Source organism: Dama dama, chromosome 5 (assembly GCF_033118175.1).
Source record: "Dama dama isolate Ldn47 chromosome 5, ASM3311817v1, whole genome shotgun sequence".
NCBI classification, from domain to species: domain Eukaryota; kingdom Metazoa; phylum Chordata; class Mammalia; order Artiodactyla; family Cervidae; genus Dama; species Dama dama.
Window position 1 is genome coordinate 66,857,073 of NC_083685.1, and position 20,787 is coordinate 66,877,859.

Genomic DNA, 20,787 nt, shown 5'->3' on the forward strand with positions numbered 1-20,787 from the left:
ATTTTGCAGCAAAAAATTAACATTTAGGTTTATTACTACTGACTCTATATCTTTATTTCATTAATTTATCAATTCTTTTTACTATTTTTTAAAAGTTTCTTCTAACAATTATGTTGAACACATTTGTCTTCATTACTTTTGGACTGGAGTCTGTTAAGGCAAAGGGAAGTGAGGAATTAAAGAGGTTAGGTTATAAATGGGTAAAGAGAAATGGTACATACCCAGAGGTGAACATTTGGTCTAATGATTTTTAAGACAGTCATTTTAAATATATACATTATTTAAATTACAACATACTTCGTTGATGAGCATCATTTGACAAAAAAGGAATTTATGGTGCAAAAAAGAAAGGGGTTAATTATGAAAGTTAAGTTCTTGAGTAGGCAAGAGTATAAGGCAGTAATTGTATACATACTTGACAGTTTTGAGTAGGTGGGTAGTTCATCCTTTGCAAAAAAAGGCGTAATTTTATTTGTAGAAATGAGTGTGGTCACTGCTGATGGCTTACATATGGTCTGTGCTCATAAATCAAAAATGAGTTCAGCTAGCACAGTTGTCTCGCTAACATTTTACAGCTTCTTGAGTGACTCAAGGCATAGGCACAGTAAGGTTCAGGTTTAACTTGGGTTGAGGTTTTGCCAAGTAAATACAAAGAACAAAGGTACACACAAGAAATTCTGCTTAGGATTTCATGAGGTTCATGACCATACATGGTGGAAACTTTCTGCAAGAAGAGTCAATAGCACCTACCGAACAGCATGAAGCAGGGTAATGGACTTTTCTCATGCTCTTCAGAATTTGATACTTGTGTCTAACAAGAACAGTAGGCTGAAGCTTTGCTAGGCAGGATAACAAGGGCTATCATCCTCCCCTCCTTGTTCTAACAATTTCTCCTTGGCTTTTGGACCAGGCTTTGGGACAGTATTCACCTCTATGATCTTTCTTCTGTTGGAAGGCGTAATTCAAATGTCTCAGGGATGCAAGTGCCGTGGGGTTTTTTTTTTTTTTTTTTTTTTCTTTATTTAAGTTTACAAAATACATGCTTATAGAAAATTAAAACATTATAGAAATATATGAAGCCAATCATGAAAGTTCTCCCATAATTCCACTCTCACAAAGCCACTGATAACCATGTGGTGTTACTTCCCTATTATTTTTTAGAACATTAACAAGTTATCAAAAAAAAAAGAAAAAGCTTGTACAACTTCCTTTTTCATATAACCGTAAAATTTGGACATCTTATTATTCCAGAGATATTTCTCACCCTTAATGGAGAGAAACTGAAAATACCACAATATATCAAGCCCTTATTGTTAGGACATCTGGGCTAGTTTTAATTAAAGAACAAAGGTGAAATGAACTTGTTGTGTACACTTGTCAGATTATTCATATTAGGTAGTTTCCTAGTAATTTCATTTCTAATGAAGAGTTGGCCAAAGAGTCGAAGCATTTTCAATATACTCTGGAAAACTACCCTCCCTAAAGGCTTAACAACTACATTCCCACCTACAGCATGCAAGATGGGACATGTATATTTGGAAATGTTTATTCAAAATTATGGTTTAATTTCTTCATTTGAAACTATAAACTGATTGTTCTTATAATTGTGTTTTCTAACTATAGAAAGTGAAGTGTGATAAATTTTTTTGACTGATAGGGAATCAGGATACTAAGGACAGAGGAACAGGCATCAAAAACTTAAAACTTTTCTATGGAATCTCTGCAAAAGACTGCAACCCTTGCTATAGCTTCAAATAATTGATATCTCCAGTTACTTCTCCAGAGTCTGATACCTATATTGGTAACCTACTGCTTGTGGAAAACTGAAACTCAAAACACAAGCTTTCCCTGCCACCACCAGCTGTTCTCATTCAAGTGCAGCAGACAGCTCTCTGTTCCTGGAACATAAACCTCTCATATGTCTGGTTTTTCAGTTCACACCATGCCTTAGAATACCCTTGCTTTGTGTGACCTCTCAAGACTCAGCTCAAATACCACTGACTCCATGAAGTCTTCCACAATCTTTCCCAAGGAAAATAAATGGGTTTTTCCTCTGTGTTATCCTGGTTTTTCACTGGCACTTCTATGATAGTATTTCTGTAATAAGCTACTAAAAGTGGAAGTCTTAAAGGCCAGACACATCTTATCTGTATACTTTCTGAACAGTACCTAGTGCAGAACTTTGCAGAACATGCACTCAAAAACTGTTGGTGAGATAAACATACATAAGACTTCAAAATCCTTTAATCCCAAAATATCAATCACAGATACCAGTATTTAAGGATTTAAGAAAAAGATTACTCCCCTCAAAACATGTCCTACTATAGTAAGCAGTTCTCTAAGTTAAAAAAAAGGGGTGTGTTTTAATAGAAGTGGCAAATCATTCTGTTTAGGATAGTTATAGTCAAAAAACCCACATATGCTTGATATCTGCATCTTACTTCCTAGGATCTCAAACTGTTAATTTTAGAAATAAAAACATGGGGGAGGACAGTTCATTGTGAAATATGAAAATGCAATGATTCAAGCATAAGTTTTTGCTTTATATTCCTAGCCAGAGCACAAATGACTGGATATTCTCATCAACACCAAGCTAAAAAGAAATAAAAAAACAAAAACTGGAACCACTGTGAAGACAATGTCACATCAAAATCTCTTTCTCTTGATAATTTCTGGCTTCCAGCTGACCGGATGAGTTTCTTCTGTCTAAAAACAGAAAAGTAAGTAAGTTAAAACAAAGTATTACTGGTATCCTTCATATTTAATAAGTTCCTTTCTAACAAAAATAAGGCACTTATTCTAAATTATATTACTTGGCATTATATATTTAGCAGTTCTTTAACAATTTTAAGATAGATGACAAACTTTTGGCATTATCTGATTATTATCTAGTAAATATTAAGATAAATAATGTTTAATATCTAATAAAGGATGAATGCATTTGCTACAAATTCAGTTTGTGGTTTTTCATTTTAAATCAAATGGTTTTTAGATATTCAAGTAACACCTAAGATTCTGATTCTAAAATTAATTTGCATAGCAATCTATTTTTTTGCTGTTATTCTTAGGGTAAGATTTTCTCACTAACTCTAATAAGCAAAGTTGAGATAAAAATCAAAATTATCTATGGATTTGCCGCCACCCATGAATGCAATAATCTATGAGCAGGCACTATTCAACATGACAAATATTTTAGTGTTATGAAGATTATTTCCCCTCCTGATAATTTCAATAGCTTTAAAATGAGAAAATGCCTGGAAAATTGGCAAAGCTGATTCATTCTACTTTAAAATATCTATGAAATACAGAACTTACCGCTGTATCATCCTCTTTGTACACTTTTATGGTTTTATCCGCTTCAGCTGTTAGTAATCGACTTTCAGACTGATCAAAAGCACAAGCAAATATTCCCGACTCACTGTCCAAAGACCCAGGCTGCACTGCTGCATGAACCCTCTGGAAATTGTAGCCAGTTCTCCAGTCCCAAAGATGCATAGTGCCATTGTCAGCTTAAACGTAAAGATACAGTTAGACCAAGTGTCCCCTCAACAATTCAGCTTGACAAACACTCATTATTACACCCATCATTAGCCAAGCACCATGGAGCTATAAAGATATATAACACACAGGCATTTGAGCTCCTCTTAATATCAATTTGTCTACTTTCATTTGTGCTTAATTCAGAATTTATTATAGATCTCAAAAAGCACCACAAAATGACATTCAACTTCAAAACACAAAACCAAACTTTAGGTGATTTCTGGCATAAATCCTTAACTTAGATTTATCAACGTTGGGAACTTAAAAGAGAACTGAACTATGAAATATGCTATATGTATTATGAATTTTCATGAATACACATGTTAAACAGGCAAGTTCTATTCTAATACGTCAGTGTAACTAATGACTTAGAAATTTTATTCACTAAAAAAAAAAAAGACAGACTAAAACATATTTATCATAAAAATACTTTACCTCCAGATACAAGCACTCCATCAGAATTTACTGTCAATGTGTTAATAATAGCATTGTGACCAGAAAGATTTTGAATGAAACTTCCATCAGGGAATTTCCACTGTTTTATGTTATCTGGAGAACCAGACGCAAATGTGTAACTGAAGTAAGAAAAGAATTTAATAATAAAGTAAACAAAGTTAAATGGTGGATTTTTAAAAAATCTTATTACGGCTATATTTTGCATGTATCGTCAGGATCTACGTAGTTTTGGCAGAATATTATCGTCATACCAAGATAAAATTATCAAGACAAAAACATTTGTTTCAACTTATATCAGATTTCTAAATTACTTTAAATGTATGATAAGTCCTAGATTGAAGTTATATTCTCCTCTCATTTCCCCAATGCTCTACACTGAACTAAAGGAATGAACATACAACCTCCTAAACTCACAGGAAAGGCAAGGGGTGATGTAAGTGTTTTGGAGAAAGCAAGAGAGAAAGCCAGAAGAGAGAAAGAAGAAAGGAGAGAAGGAGAGAAAGAGGCGGGAGGAAGAGAGAAGGGAGTCAGGGAGAGGAAGAAAGGGAGTGAGGGAAACAGGGAACAGAAGGACAAGACAAAACAAACGCAAGGGAGGGTGGGGAAGGGAGGAGAGGCAGGAGACGACTGTGACCTTGGAAGCGCCAGGGGATATGGTTTTATAAACAGCAGTTTCTCATGTTATGCTCCATCTCTCTGTGAATAATGTTCATGATACCTACTATTTTTTTCCTATGTATATTAATTTCTTCATTATGAAATTAACTATTCTATGTTTAGCCCAGTGTCCAATATTTTTGTCCAAAACATTAAATCTAGTGACTATTAGCTTTGATTACGACATGCAGCTTGTCACCATGATTTATTTGTATTATCATTTGACATCATTTTTCACCATGTAGAAAGTTTTTCTCATCTTATGGAGGACAAGAAGAAAAATACTTCACAAGGAAAATAAAGGAAATGCAAGCTCATAAATGGAACAGATCTGAAAAATGACTAAATGACTACAAAGTAATACAATTTTGCTATTTCTAAATTATACTAAGAATTGAAGGAAGAAGAGAAGCTACTTAGGAAAATATACTTACTGTCTTGGATGTAAAACCACAGCTCTGACTGATTTTTTGTGATTTGTTAATGTGACTCTTGTTTTTCCAGCCACCAAATCCCATAATCGTATTGTAGTATCATGGCTTCCTGTAAGGAGAATCCCCAAAATACAGATTAGGAAAAAAGAATGCAAAAGTTAAATATAATAAAACCTGAAGCATTCTTCTACAGACACATATATATGAAACAAAAGTCATATCAACCTTTGACTAATTGCTTTCTATATTTTCAAAGTATTTGATTTTAATTCTTAAATGTAATAAATGCTTAGTGCACTGTCATCTGAAGAGCCACAACAAACGTGAAAAGAAATACATAATGTCATTCCCTAGTGGAGAGGAAGGCAAAAACTCTAATGATTATTTAAATAAAACAAGGGAAGGAATTATTTTCTAGTCTTAAAGATTCATTGCTATTAACCATATTTTAAGCAAAGCAAGACTCAAATCAGTTCTAAAAGTCGGGGGGTAGTGCATCTTCTAACTTTAATTTCTTAGACTGGTAATTTTGAAACTATAAAACAGCACTTAGCTGTATCTAATAGCACTACTTTCTAGTCAGACATTACATGATACAAAGATTCTATGATATATAAAAGTTATGATATAAAAACAATGGAATTAAATGTTACCACAATAAATTTCAAGTGCACACAGAAACACTGAATATACAACACAAAGCGAGAATCACAGTAAATATGAAAAGTATATAATTATAATGCACGCTGATATGAATATACTGTGGACTTGAAAAGCATGGATCATACCAGTAATAATTTGTGGTTCCGCAGCCTGACACCTCACTGTAGCCACCGCATTAGTATGTCCAGATAATGTGTGTACACTGGCTTTAGTTCTCACATCCCAAATCTATAAAACCAGCACACAATACCATCAATGAAAACAGGTACTCCTATCTTCAGGCAGGTAACAAAATCAATTCAAGCATGGGAATTGACTAGAAAACTGTGTGGACCTGTCTGAATAGAATGAAGAAAGTGTGTAAATCAAATAGCCTGTCACATTTCGGGGGCAGGGCTGCCCAACAGAGGACATGGTGAGGCCACAGAGCTGGGGATGAAGACTAGGTGGGGTACTGACGGGTCAAAGTAAGGCTCTTGAAATTCTCTCTCCAGAAACACAGACCTCAGGACCGAGCCAGCACCCTGCAGGAGGCATGGACGCACAGAGGGGCTCCAGTCCACTTACCCGTGCGGTTGAGTCTCGGCTACAGGTCACCAGCACATCGATGGTTGGGTGCAAATCCAAGCCATACACGGCACTCAGATGTCCATGGTAGTGCCTTATAACCTGAAAAGAAGGGAGGAGAGTTAACGTTTCTGTAATCGGGAAGATAAACAGGGGCTCCTGATGCTTTTGGTCCTCAACTCCATACATACCTTATTGTACTCGAGATCCCAGCATTTGACTTGCTTGTCCTCTCCACAGGAGAACAGGTACGGGCTCCTCGTGCTCACTATCACACCACGCACTGTGCTTATGTGCCCAGTTAATGACAGTTTCAACTTGCCACTAGCCAAGTCCCAGATCTGCATTCAAAAAATACTTAATTTTATTCTTGCCGATTATTTCAAAGCAAATTTTTAGAATCTTGATGTTAAAATTGTCTTCAAAAGTGAAAGATAAAAACATAAAAATAAAAAGTTTGGAAAATAACCTCATCACCAAAAATAAAAAAGCAGGAGAAAGAGAATTAAAAGGCATGCTCAAACTAGGAAAGTACTTGCATAAATGACAAAAAGTTCTTAATATATAAAGGGTATTGATAGCAAAAAAAATGAATATTGAGGTATTAAATTAGTGAAGGATGGCATCAACTTAAAAACATCCTGAAAAGTAGCAAATAAAGTATCAAAAAGTTCAACCTCACTACAAAGTTTATATATAGTTTTCTTTTTTAAAAATTAGATATTCATTTCTACTTATATTAGTGTGCTAAGTTGCTTCAGTCATGTTCAGCTCTTTGTGACCCTATGGTCTGTAGCCTGCCAGGCTCCTCTGTCCATGGGATTCTCCAGGCGAGAATACTGGACTGGGTTGCTATGCCCTCCTCCAGGGGATCTTCCCAACTCTGGGATCAAACCCACATCTCCCACACTGCAGGTGGATTCTTTACCGCTGAGCCACCAGAGAGCCCATCTTATTAGTAGGTATTTTTAAAGAAACACAAGTAATGTCCTGAAAAGGATCCTCTCACACGCTGCAAGCATAATTCACCCATTTTGGAAAATAACTTAACTTTGGGTGTCAACTTCAAGAATGTCTGACCTTTTAATACTTTTTCTGGCAAACTATAACAAAACAATACAGAAAATACAGAAAAACAATACAGCAAATTTAAAATACAAATTTTAGGCACATACTAATTACACATAAGCACTGCTTATGATAGTGAAAAATTAGGAAGCTAAAAAACTTTTATGTCCAACAGTAGGAAAACAGACTATAGCACATCCAGTGATAACAATACTATAGAAGCACTTAAAAAGATGTTCAGAGGAGGGGTGGATAGGCAGTTTGGGATTCAGAGATGCAAACTAGTACATATAGAACTGACAGACAACAAGGTCCTAATATACAGCTCAGGGAACTATATTCAACATCCTGTAATAAACCATACATATATATATATATGTACGCACACACACACGTATACGGGGCTTCCCAGGTGGCACTAGTGGTAAAGAACTCGCCTGCCAATGCAGGAGACATAAGAGACACAGGTTTGATCCCTGGGTTGGGAAGATCCTCTGGAGGAGGGAAGGGCAACCCACTCCATATTCTTGCCTGGGAAATCCCCGTGGACAGAGGAGCCTGATGGGCCATCTCCTTCTCCAGGGGATCCTCCTGACCCAGTGACTGATTCCACCTCTTCTCCATTGCCAGGCAGATTCTTTGCCACTGAGCTTCAGTTCAGTTCAGTTCAGTCCCTCAGTCGTGTCCGACTCTGCGATCCCAAGAATCGCAGCACGCCAGGCCTCCCTGTCCATCACCAACTCCCAGAGTTTACTCAAACTCATTTCCATCCAGTCAGTGATGCCATCCAGCCATCTCATCCTCTGTCATCTCCTTCTCCTCCTGCCCTCAGTCTTTCCCAGCATCAGGGTCTTTTCCAATGAGTCAACTCTTCACATGAGGTGGCCAAAGTATTGGAGCTTCAGCTTCAGCATCAGTCCTACCAGTGAACACCCAGGGCTGATCTCCTTCAGGATGGACTGGCTGGATGTCCTTGCAGTCCAAGGGACTCTCAAGCGTCTTCTCCAACACCACAGTTCAAAAGCATCAATTCTTCGGTGCTCAGCTTTCTTCACAGTCCAACTCTCACATCCATACATGACCACTGGAAAAACCATAGCCTTGACTAGACGGACCTTTGTTGGCAAAGTAATGTCTCTGCTTTTTAATATGCTATCTAGGTTGGTCATAACTTTCCTTCCAAGGAGTAAGCGTCTTTTAATTTCATGGCTGCAACCACCATCTACAGTAATTTTGGAGCCCAAAAAAATAAAGTCTGACACTGAGCTTAATACACTGTAAATCAAGTATACCTCAATAATATAAATTTTTAAAAAAAGATACTCAGTTTTTTCAGGAATATGCCTTTGAAATAACATTAAGTGAAAAAAGGGATTCCCTGGTGGCTCAGCTGGTAAAGAATCCGCCTGCAATGTGGGAGTCCTGGGTTTGATCCCTGGGTTGGGAAGATCCCCTGAAGAAGCAAATGGCGACATACTCCAGTATTCTGGCCTGGAGAATTCCATGGACAATATAGTCCATGGGGTCTCAAAGAGTCAGACACAACTGAGCGACTTTCACTTTCACTTAAGTGAAAAAAAACCTGGGACAGAATTACATACTGAACATGAATTTTTAAAAGATATACATTTATAACCACAGGCAAAGTGCTCAGAAGAAAATGCAGATACACATACACAGAGAAGTTAAAAATAAATTTATTCAAATATCTGACAGTAATAGGATTATGTATGGGTCCACATTCTTTTATTCTCCTTTACATTTTCCTGTTTTTTAAATAGATAAGCCTGCTTTAATTTTGTAATCAGAAGGGGAGAAAATATGAAGGAATTACTTGGAGATAGTCAGCATGCACTATCTGGAGAAAAACTGTTGTTTACCACTTTCTCAAACAGATACTTATTTGGGACGTTTAACTGGTACAAATTATTTTAACAGGTAATATACTTTACTGCACACTCAGGTCTAACAAATCAGAGAACTACAACAGCAGTTACCCAGAGGAAATTACTTAAAACACATTAAAATATCATGGCAAACAAAAAGTCATATTTACTTTTTCCTTCTTTTCTTATTACCTTTATAGTTCTGTCAGCAGATCCAGTAACAAACCACTGATTTCCAGGTTCCACAGCAATACATCGAACCCAGCCAAGATGCCCACTGATCACCTGTATTAAGAAAAAAAGACAGAATGAGCAAGCTCACTACACATAAGCTAAAGCTGATTCAATTTCAAGTCATCATGCTTATGTTAAATTTCATCCCATCTGACTTGCCCTACCCCTATCCTCAAATGATAAGTTTATAAGATGAACTGCTAATTAGATTTTAAAATAAGAGTTAAATTATCTTCAACTGGTGAATGGATGAATATACAAACTGTGGTATATCTATACAATGGACTACTACTTGACAATAAAAAGGAATGTATTAATATATGTAACAACTTAGATGAATCTAAAAGCAGTAAGCTGAGTGAAGAAACTCACCCCCAAAAGATATATACTACATTTATGATACAACTGAAAAGCACAACTATAATGATAGAAAACGGATGAATGGTTGGCAGGGTAGGGAAGGGTGTGATTATAAAAAACACCAGGGGTATGTGTGAACTGACAGAACTCCTAATTACCCAGACTGTGGTAGTGGCTAACCAAGTTTATAACCTGTTAAGATTTATTAGATCTGTATACCAAAGAAAGTCTCCTCTGTGGCATGGTAACATGTACAGCTGTACGCTTCCTGCTATTTACATTTTAATTAATAGTTGGTACATTTCAAATGTCCTGATGCATTGATTTTCTCCTTGACATTCATAAAGAACACCTCAAACACATTCCTAAATTTATTCTGTGTGCTGTCCATTCAGGAGCTTTCTATCAATATTTTACACTATATTATATATAAAATATAAGAATATAACTTCTACTTAATGAAGTCTACTTTCTAAGATATCTTTTAAGATAGTGCCTAACCCCATTCCCCCCAACCCCAAACTACCAGCTGTCATATATTCACTGTTTCCTCTTTATTCTAGTCCTTGGCTCTTGTTTAACTGGAAAGCAGTGATCATGTTTCCTGCAGTGCAATAACGGACAGATTCACTCACTCTGTAGAGCTTCCATGGTGGGTGCCACTGGGGCTTCGGCATTGTAGGGGCTTTTTTAGCCATCAGTGCAGAGTTCTTGGCATTGCCACCCTCCATAACAACCTAGATGAGGAACAGATGACATTATTATTAAAGATATCATATCCACAATTTCATGTTATCAATTCTAAAATGGAAAAGTAAAAGAGGGGATTTATGAAAGGTTTTTTTCCTTAAATGAAAGAAAGCTGAAAAATATTTGCATACCCAGAAAATGAGTCTAAGACTTCCAATCAGAACTATATATTCTGTTTGTTAATTTTGACTTTAAAACACAAAAAATCTCACGAGGCAAAAACCTTAGCATTGAAACCACGTATCACTGTGCATGGGTTCAAAACCCAATTCTGTCCATCACCAGTTGAAGACCTGAGGTAAAAAATTAAGTAATTTCTGTGCCTCATTAGTAAAATGGAAATAACAGCAACTGCCCCATAGAGCAATTCCAACAACTATGACAGAGTAGTAAGTGCTCAGCGTAAACTCCAATTTTTCTTTAAATAACCATAAGTGGATTAATGAAACTGCCTTTGTCACATTTTAACATTATTGATTTAATATTACAAAGGACATTGAAAATTTCTTCTATTTATCTCCTACAAAAGTATTTCAAGACTATATAAGGGTATACTAGCTGATATAACCATCTACGGCTAGCATCCCATCCAAAAAACACTGGAGTCCGTAAACTGCCTGCCCTCAAGAGGCTTATGCTATGCCCCAAGAAGGCAGAAAGTCTGGGCAGACCCTGTGAATGGAGGCTACAGAAAAATGTGGTAGGAGGACTACAAATTCATCCACTTCATAAAGCAACTGCATAATAAACTGAGGAAGTAAGGCCTATACTTATTTCAAGTGACAGCATAATAAAGCAAACTGTATTTTCAGTCATTCTTTCTACAACTATTTCATCGATAACAACAGCTGCCATTTACTTACAAACAGATAAATTACATATTTCTAAATGCTCATTTATAAAATACTAGTTGTATAGCCTGTGAATACTATGATGCTAATAGCACTCAACTTGAACAGGATAAACCAACTGAGAGCTTAATAAAAGACACTTCACATCTAACACATACTAATACAATACTAATACAAGCTTCAGCACAACAGCGCTTATATTTTTAATACTGGGTAACAAACAGCAACATCACAGTATCCTCATCAAAATAACTGTCACGCCCAACATGCAAGTAAGACACAGGATTAACAGAACTTCTTTTGTCAGTTCACTAGCAACTTAAATTTTAGGGCTATGAAATATTAACAACGAGCTCAGGAAGAATCTGCCTGCTATTGCAGGAGACCTGGGTTCAAATCCCTGGGTTGGGAAGATCCCCTGGAGAAGAGAATGGCAACCCACTCCAGTATTATTGCCTGGAAAATTCCATGGGCAGAGGAGCCTGGTGGGCTACAGTCCATGGGGTCACAAAGAGTTGGACACAACTGAGCGACTAACACTTTCACTTTCAGGCTGCTATTTACTTGAAAAATTCCAAGGAAAATGTTCATTTATTTAACATTTAAGGTGAGACTCTTAGAATAAAGGGAAACAGGTATGCTCCAAAAGTTAGAAACCCACAGTATGATGTGATCTGACACAAACTCACCGCCCCTGCAGGCTGCGAGCGGTCAGAAGCCCCAGGATGTCGATATTCACCTCCAGCAGGTACAGGACGATTTGCATCAGCTCTGAGGAAAAAGAAACACCACACTGTAAGTAAGCAATGCCTCCAGTCACATGATCTGCAGGACCGACTTTTTAAAGTTTTTGTAAGCACTGGTAAAGGAAAATGTCACATAATACATAATTACAAAGAAACAAATTTAAATATGAGAAAAAAGGTAAGCAGTAAACTATGCTTTCAAAATCTTTGTAATTTAGAAGCATAATATTTCCTACCTAGCTTGAGAAGCAGGTAATGCCACAGCTAAGGACTGTGCAGCTGATTCACTTGGCATTCTTTGGATCTTAGTGTCTGCTGTCAAAGCAACCCCTGTTAAAATTTGAAAAAAAATCAACTATTTTTAGTATCTATCTTTGCTTTCATTTACATGCATTTACAATAAAAAACTGGAGGAAGACATGCCAAAAAGGAAATGGTAATTATCTCCAGGTGGTGATATTACAAAAAATTTGTATTATATTTTGCAGGTCTTTTAACTCTTTTGTAATAAATATTGCCTAAAGTGTATCTCAAATTTATCTCACATATTTAATCAAAATAGCTTGATATGAACATAGCCCAACATAGTAGTTAAATTTAATACATGATAGTTAAATCTCTATTATCTTAGGATACTACTTTCAAATATAAAAATTAAGCAGTTCCCCAAATACTAACAGAGTGTTTCCAAGGGTAAATGCAAATTCCTACAACAAAAAGCACCAATTTATCTATACTTTCAATGTGGTGAATTCTGTCCTCTAAAATTACTAGAATCTAGATATACTAAGCTTTGTGTCCTCCGCTCTGTGACTCTGGCCACTCTACTTGTGTGCTAATTCCTCTACACACACAACATAGCCAGGATATGTTTCTATTATACCTGCTTCTACACTTAACACTTTCAACACTTTTATAAGCTTAGTGATATTAATGTGTTTAACTAAACCTCCAGGTACTAAGCTTGTCAGCCCGGAGTGGCCTTTTGAATTCTTAGCACAGTGCCTGATGAAAAACAGGGGCTTAATTTAGTTTGCAGAATGACTGCATATGAAACTTATGTTAATTCTTATCTAAAATGCTCTGCCTGAATACCCGGTTATGGAGCTTATCTTATATTTTACAGGCAATGGGGATCATATTATTGGCTCATTCGTGGAAAATAAGTGACGATAAGACATTTTCAAATATAACAGTTCACTTACCAGGTCCTGGTGGGTAAGGATGTGTACCTGACACCAAATATTCAACTTCTTGTCCTACTGAAAAAAAGACAGAGAAAGAAAATTCATCAATGGCAAAATTACCTTATATACATGTACTATCTCTTTTAATGAATTAAATAATATTAAATTATCAATTGGATTTTTTAAAGTTTCCCAACTAACCAAGTCTCAGAAATAAGGTAAGTTGATCATTTTTGTTTTGTCTTCTGGAGATATATACATAGCTATTTCCTTGGTCATTTGCTGATGTGAGGTCAAGAAAGCTTGGAAGTTTGTTACATAGCAATGGTGTATAGAAAGGTCATCCTGTCAAGTAATAATCCATTCAGGCTTATCTTCTAAGAAAATGGTTTTCCTGTGGAACCCTGGATTATCTTTATTCACTATGATTTTAGTACTTAATATCACCTTTCTGAATTATAGCCAAAACAGATAAATGCCCTCTCCACAGGTTAGGAATTTTCCCTTTAGTCTCCCCTATGACTATCTCCATATCCTAAGAATCTCTGTCATCATCATAACACTGTTTTTCAATTTCATATAAGGAAAAAATCCACCAACCAATAATCTCACTATGAGGAATGAGGAAATCAGGACTTCCACTATAATCTTGGTGCAGTTGTGATTCTAATAAGTCCTTCCAGGAGGAACACTAAAATAGTAAGATATTTTCATTTTTCTATTTCTAAATTCACATTTAAATCCTGACATTTCTGACAAAGCCACACTCACCTTGATTGGCAGGATACTGTTTGTGTCCATATGAATCTGATGCACTCTGAGGGACTTTCTCTTTAAGATTTTCTTTGGAAGTAGGCATATGCAACACAGGACCATATTCATTACGCAGTTTGATTGCCATTTTCCGTTTGTGACTATTTAAAAATTATAAACACAAAAATATATCTTTGAGTACTTTAAATATATTTATGAATGTAAATATATTCATAGATAGCTAGGACACAAATTTTTAAACAGCTTAAGCGTGCCTAATCTGAATGTAGACAAAGTTTCTGGTAAGATTTTAAAGTTAAACAACATTTTAAGAAATTTCCAAGTGTATTTCCATACTTTGTTCACAATCTACCACACAGCATCCATTAAGCTGAGTATATTTTGGTTTGTTAACCAATTATAAAAAACTTTCATGTTGATTTATCGAAGGTCTAAATGATTTTAAAATATATAGAAACTAATATATCCTTTAAAAAACCTCAGAGTCAATATACTTCCCTTCATATGTCTAAATGTAAAAATACAGTAAGAGCTTCTATAGCAACCTTTCCTGGATATATCTAGAAAGACTAATTAAAACTAATCCAAGTACTTAGTTCAGTATTTTAGAAAGAAATGCGAGTACTATGCTACTTTTAAGGACAGCCCACTTTGTTAATTAAATATAAATGCTTGTTTGAGGAATTAGGTAGATTTTAAAAGAAGGGTAAAGGACAAAGAAGGAACACTGCACATAATGCAATCCCAGACTGGAGCTGGAGGTGTAGAACCAAAAATATGCCACCACTCAAGAATCTTCATCATACTAACGAGAAAAGATGGGAGTAGAGGTACTGGCCAGGTACAATTTCAGCTCAGCAAGGCTCTGAGAGCAGCAGGAAGCTGAAAGCACATACAAAGTGATTGATTATAAAATATAACACCTAAACGGGACTCTCCTAATTACTGGGTATTTGTAAAATGCAATTAATTAGTGGGAATTTTTCTGTAAAAAGCCAAAAAAAAGTTAATCAGCTTAAATTATGCCCAAACATCATTCATTACTAATAGACCTCTTAAGAGTTAGTATTACTCACTAATTTTTAAAGGTTCCCCTCTCCCTGCTCTCGTCCCCCATTATTAAAAGTTGAAATATTCTAGCAATTGAAAACAAACTATCCCTACCTCTCTTCATCCAAAGGCACAGGTTTCCCATTATCAGCCACAAACATGTCATGGGTTCTCTTCAAGGACCTGAACACAAGCGTGTGTACAGAATGTTTCTGCACCTCCTGGAAAGAGAAGAGTGTAATTACATACCTAGCTACAAATTACATACACCATAATCTAAACTAAGCAAATTAATTATAAACTTTACACCTTTAAATATGTAAAACTTTGTACCACTCACCACAGCTATTTATAACAAGCTATAGGAGCTTGTTATAGCTCCTATAGGAGCTATAGGAGTCAAGTTCAGAGAAGAGGAGGAAGCTCCTCTTGGGCCACAGCCCCAGGTGTACCAACTGGGTGATGCCGGAAATCAGTCATTTGTTCAATAAACATTTACTGCTGCTGCTGCTAAGTTGCTTCAGTCGTGTCCGACTCTGTGCGGACCCCATAGATGGCAGCTCACCAGGCTCCCCAGTCCCTGGGATTCTCCAGGCAAGAACACTGGAGTGGGTTGCCATTTCCTTCTCAGTTCCTATTAAATGAGTGCCAGGTATCCTGCTAGAAACTAACAAGAGAATAATGAAAAGGCAGCCACCATCCCTGTGCTCAAGAGGAAACAGATAAAAATAGGGTAAGTAACTCCACATTTTAATAAGTGCTATGAAGGAAACAGCAGGGGGCTGAGACAGAACAGAGCAAGACCTTAGGCTGGTTATGGAAGATCTCTCTGAAGTAGCAGCTAAGCAGAGAAGGAATCAGTCTTGCACAAAACAGAGGTAAGAACAATCCAAGTAGGACCGCTCCGGTGGTACAGTGGATCAGAATCTGCCTGCCAATGCGGGGACACAGGTTCCATCCCTGGTCGGGGAAGAATCCACAGGCTACAGAACAAGTAAAGTCCCTGCACCACAACTACAGGAGCCCATGTGCCTCGAGTCTGTGTTCGGCAAAGAGAAGCTACCGCAATGATAAGGTCCCCCACGGCAATGAAGAGTAGCCCCTCCTTCCCTGCGACTGCAGAAAGCCCACGCGCAGGAACGAAGACCCAGTGAAACTGAAAAAAATCAATCAATCAAAAGAAAAAAAAAAAAAATCCAGGTAAGAAGAAATAAGCCATATACAAAAGCGTTCTGTAACTGAAATACTGTCAGAAGCTGTAGTGCATAATGTAGTATATAATGTACAGCACAGAAGCTGTAGAACGTAGTATATGTTCGGTGAAAAGGAGGGTTAGTGTTGGAAGATGAGGTTGGAAGGACAGACAAGGTCCCGGTAAATTGTTTTTTATACCATTGCAACGGTGGGCATTTTCGCTCTAGTTTTACATAGGGCCACTAAAGTCTCATGCAAGAAAAGCTCGATCAACTTAGGTTTTAAACAGATCAATTTAGGAGGGGAAGGGAGAGGGATGACAAAGAGGAAGCAAAGAGACCGACCACACAAAAGCAAATCCATCAGTGCTGATGGAAGATGATGTGGTCTGAATTCAGGTGATGACAGTGGGCCTAGACAAAGAGCCAAGAATTCTGAGATGAACAGAGCTTGCTAACAGAATGATAGTTTAAGCTAGGGGGAAATGCAAAAATTCAAGAATGGCAGGTTTTCCCGGAGAAGAGCTTAAATAGGAGACAAAATGAAGACCAGAGGAGACCCCCAGTCAGGACAGAGTCACTGACTCTACCCAGCAGACGGCGAGTACCTGTGGTCAAACATCGATGTTCGATAAAAGCCCCACCTAAGAAGACCGTGACGAACTCCGTACCCAAGGACCGCGTGAAAACTGGAGTAATTACCTCAGGCTTCCCACCTGGAAGGGCTTCCCTCAAAGCTCAGTTGGTAAAGAATCCGCCTGCAATGCAGGAGACCCCGGCTCGATTCCTGAGTCGGGAAAATCTGCTGGAGAAGGGAAAGGCTACCCTGTCCTACCCAGGCCAGTGTTCTTGGGCCTCTCTTGTGGCTCAGCTGGTAAAGAATCTGCCCGCAATGGGGGAGACGGGGGTTCGATCCCTGGGTTGGGAAGATCCCCTGGCGAAGGGAAAGGCTTCCCACTCCAGTATTCTGGATCCCCACTCCAGGCCTGGAGAATTCCATGGACTATACAGTCCATGGGGTCGCAAAGAGTCGGACACGACTGAGCGACTTTCGCTTCACTTCTCAACTCTGGTTTCTCATCCTCCAGAAACCCTTACGAGACCACCGGGTCTCGGCCAAACAGCCTCCCCTCGCAGCCACTGCTCTCACCAGTCCCCAGACTCCCAAACCCTCGATCGACCACACCCGCCGCCAAAGAAACACAACCCAGAAGCAGACGGCCCCTGAGCACCCAAGTGTCACTTTACCTCGACCATGGCTCCGTCGTCTATACAGGCGCTCCAGGAGGGAAGAAGCACTGCTCAACAGACAGAACAGAAACCGCCACCACCACGGCTCAGCCCTTTCCGGAATCGGGCTTCCTGGCCCGGATGTGACGCAGGGCTCCGCGCAGGCGCGCGGGGCGCTCGCACGCCTTCCGGGGTGAAGCGGCGGGCTGTTCTCCCGGCCGTCTCGGGGGAGGAGCTTCTGGGAGGCAAAGCGGAAGATGAAGGAGTCGCGTTACGATACGTTTCACTCGCTCTTGCAGAAATCTTGAGATACTAACGTTTTCTGCCTTACTCACAACCTTAAATACTTTGGTTTATTGTTGTGGTTGCTTGCCCTTTGTTTTCTGGGATGTTAATGCTATTTCTTCAGACGAACCAAACAGTTCTAGGGAACTTCCGCCACGTTCTTGCCTTCTTTGAGGGGACGCCTCCGTGATTTACGTAGCCAGATTGCGCTATTTGACTCAATTTGGCTGAAAGCCTTTAGACGTCTTTGTATTCTTGGCGCCCGGAAACAGTTCCACTTACTGTCCATTAAGCACTTGTTGGAACAGTTTCAATTTGAGAAATTTTGCAAAAGATTTTGGTTTTAACAGCATGTGGTAAAATCTCAAATTTATTTTCCATACGTTTAACATAGGTTTTTTTTTTTTTTTTTAAGTCTCTCATAACTCTTGGCCATTTATTTTCCACTAATACAGATTTTTTAAAATTTTAATCTCTCAAAACTCTTGGCCTAACTCTTGTTTGTTTCCTAGTTGTCCAATGATAAATGTGGCTTCAACAATGCCAGGGTAAGTTGATCAAAGTTGGTAGAAGAAAAACACAACTGAAGACAAGGCATTTTTATGTATCAATATATACAGACTGGTGCCAAAAGATGGGCATTTTGTTTTATACCCAGGTAGACTCTGCAGTTTGCGATCGTTGGACCTATATTTCTAGGTAAGAAGGAAAATTGATGGAACTGGACATTTGCAGATTTGAATAGATGAGCGTTTTACTGGCTCTCCTGTTCTTTAGCCATAGTCAGTTTCCGCAGATCTTGTCACCAGAGCACCCTGCTTTAAGAGGGAGAAAAATCTGATTATCAAAGTATAGCAATGTGAGTTGATCATCTCATTTAGAAGTTAATTTTTAATTCATTATAAACATTAAGATCATGCATGTATTTGAAAATACAATCATCTCTGAGTTTAAGTTTGGCTTTAAGGGCATTTCCATGGTGGGTCAGACGGTAAAAGAATCTGCCTGCAATGAAGGAGGCTTGGGTCAATACATGGGTCAGGAAGATCCCCTGGAGAAGGGAATGGCTACACACTCCAGTATTCTTGGCTGGAGAATCCCATGGACAGAGGAGTCTGGCCAGCTACAGTCCATGTGGTCGCAAAGAATAGGTAGTGACTGAGCGACTAATAATTCACTTGGCCTAAAGAACTGACTTTCAATAACTGTGGTCATTAATGGCAGCCCTTGCAAGGAAATGCTGTAATATAAATATATACTTGGAAAATAAATCAGAGTATAACTTGCCTATAGATAGAAATAATTATATAAAAGAACATGATGTTACAGAGCAATAAAATTACAGAAAAGAAAACAAGATTCTAATATATCTATGGCAATGTAGATGAAGAAGACGTGGTACATATATACAATGGAATATTAGCCATAAGAAAACAAAATAATGACATTTGGAGCAACATTAGATGGAGCTAGTGATTGAGTGAAGAGGTTGTGCCGAGTAAAGTCAGATAGAGAAACACAAATATCATGTGATATCACTTATGTGTGGAATCTAAAACAAAGTGTACAAATCAGCTTAGCTACAAAATAGAAATAGAGTTACAGATGGAGAAAATAGACTTGTGGTTACCAGGGAGAAAGGGGGAGGGATAAATAGGAATTGACTTATGCTCACTACTATATATAAAATAGATAACTAAGAAGGACCTAGTGTAGAGCACAGAGAGCTCTACTCAATACTCAGCAATGGCCTATATGGGAAAAATAAAAAGAAGAGTGGATATATGTATATAAATAACAGATTCACTTTGCTGTACAGCTGAAACTCACACAACGTTGTACTCCAATCAAAATCAAAACAAAACAAAATGAAAAAAACCAACCGTATCCTGGCTGATACCCAGAGCTGCCTTACTTGAGCAGTAGAGGTCAGTGCTGCTCTTCATAAATGTAGAAGGATTGTTTGCAAAAGTGCACATGGTGAATACTTTATTAATGTATATTATTAAGTCTGTTTGGATGAAGCCTACAGTACAGATTTTAAGGAAAGTCCCCCTTGATTAGTTCTTTTTTTTTTTTTTAATTCATTCACCAATATAGGAGATCCCTTTATTCTCTATTAAAAGTCAGTAACTTTTATACATGCAGCTAAAACATGATGGGGGAAAGATCTCATTTATAGCAACAATAATTGAAAAAATATTCAAGACAGAAAAATGACAGGGCATAAAAAGATTTTAATGAAAATGTATACCTTATGAAGACTCAAATTTATAAATGTCTGTTATGTTGTTAATCTAATCTTGGGAACATTTTACAGAAAATACTGTTAATTTTTTTTATTTTTGGCTGCGCTGGGTCTTTGTTGCTTTGCATAGGCTTTCTCTAGATGCGGTGAGTGGGGCTACTCTTCAGTGCAGCGGGTTCTCTCGTTGCAGAGCACAGGCTCTTAGGCACACCAGCTTCAGTAGTTGCAGCTCACAGGCTCTAGGGCTCAGGCTCAGTAGTTGTGGCCCATGAGCTTAGTTGCTCTGCTGCAAGTGCAGTCTTCCGGGATCAGGGATCAAAACTGTGTCCCCTGGATTGACAGGCAGATTCCTGTCCACTGCACCACCAGTGAAGTTTGAAAATACTAGTAATTTAATTCAGTGAAAGTGAAGTGAAGTCACTCACTCGTGTCTGAGTCTTTGTGACCCCATGGACTGTAACCTACCAGGCTCCTCGGTCCATGGGATTTTCCAGGCACAGGTGACATTGTTATTAAATAATGAAAAAGATTTTAAATAAATGTTATAAAATACTCCAAATAAAAATTTTTAATTTCCTACAGAGTTTTAGTGCTGATACTTTTATATA

General features: G+C 37.8%; 1 protein-coding gene across 2 annotated transcripts; it reads right to left on the minus strand.

Annotated features, from left to right (window-relative positions):
- Window positions 1-2,211: 2,211 nt before the first annotated feature.
- PLRG1 (pleiotropic regulator 1) lies at window positions 2,212-17,812 on the minus strand. 2 transcript variants are annotated; one of them, XM_061142543.1, is made up of 15 exons: window positions 17,665-17,812; window positions 15,338-15,444; window positions 14,171-14,313; window positions 13,418-13,471; window positions 12,449-12,542; window positions 12,156-12,237; window positions 10,501-10,602; window positions 9,464-9,556; window positions 6,509-6,658; window positions 6,318-6,419; window positions 5,876-5,978; window positions 5,088-5,196; window positions 3,976-4,115; window positions 3,316-3,509; window positions 2,212-2,706 (listed from the first exon to the last, which is right to left on the minus strand). In XM_061142543.1, exons 1-15 carry the CDS (start codon window positions 17,671-17,673, stop codon window positions 2,647-2,649), a joined length of 1,542 nt encoding a protein of 513 aa, XP_060998526.1. In that variant the 5' UTR covers window positions 17,674-17,812; the 3' UTR covers window positions 2,212-2,646. The 2 variants fall into 2 exon arrangements, with proteins under 2 accessions (XP_060998526.1, XP_060998525.1); XM_061142542.1 differs by having other exon boundaries at window positions 13,418-13,474.
- Between the last annotated feature and the right edge of the window lie 2,975 nt (window positions 17,813-20,787).

What these genes read in the sequence shown, in the direction of transcription:
- PLRG1 (XM_061142542.1), bottom strand. An exon ending in GCCGAGACTCAACCGCACGG is followed by an intron (nt 5,979 to 6,317) that starts GTAAGTGGACTG and finishes CTGGTTTTATAG; the next exon opens with ATTTGGGATGTGAGAACTAA. An exon ending in GGAACCACAAATTATTACTG is followed by an intron (nt 5,197 to 5,875) that starts GTATGATCCATG and finishes TTCTCCTTACAG; the next exon opens with GAAGCCATGATACTACAATA.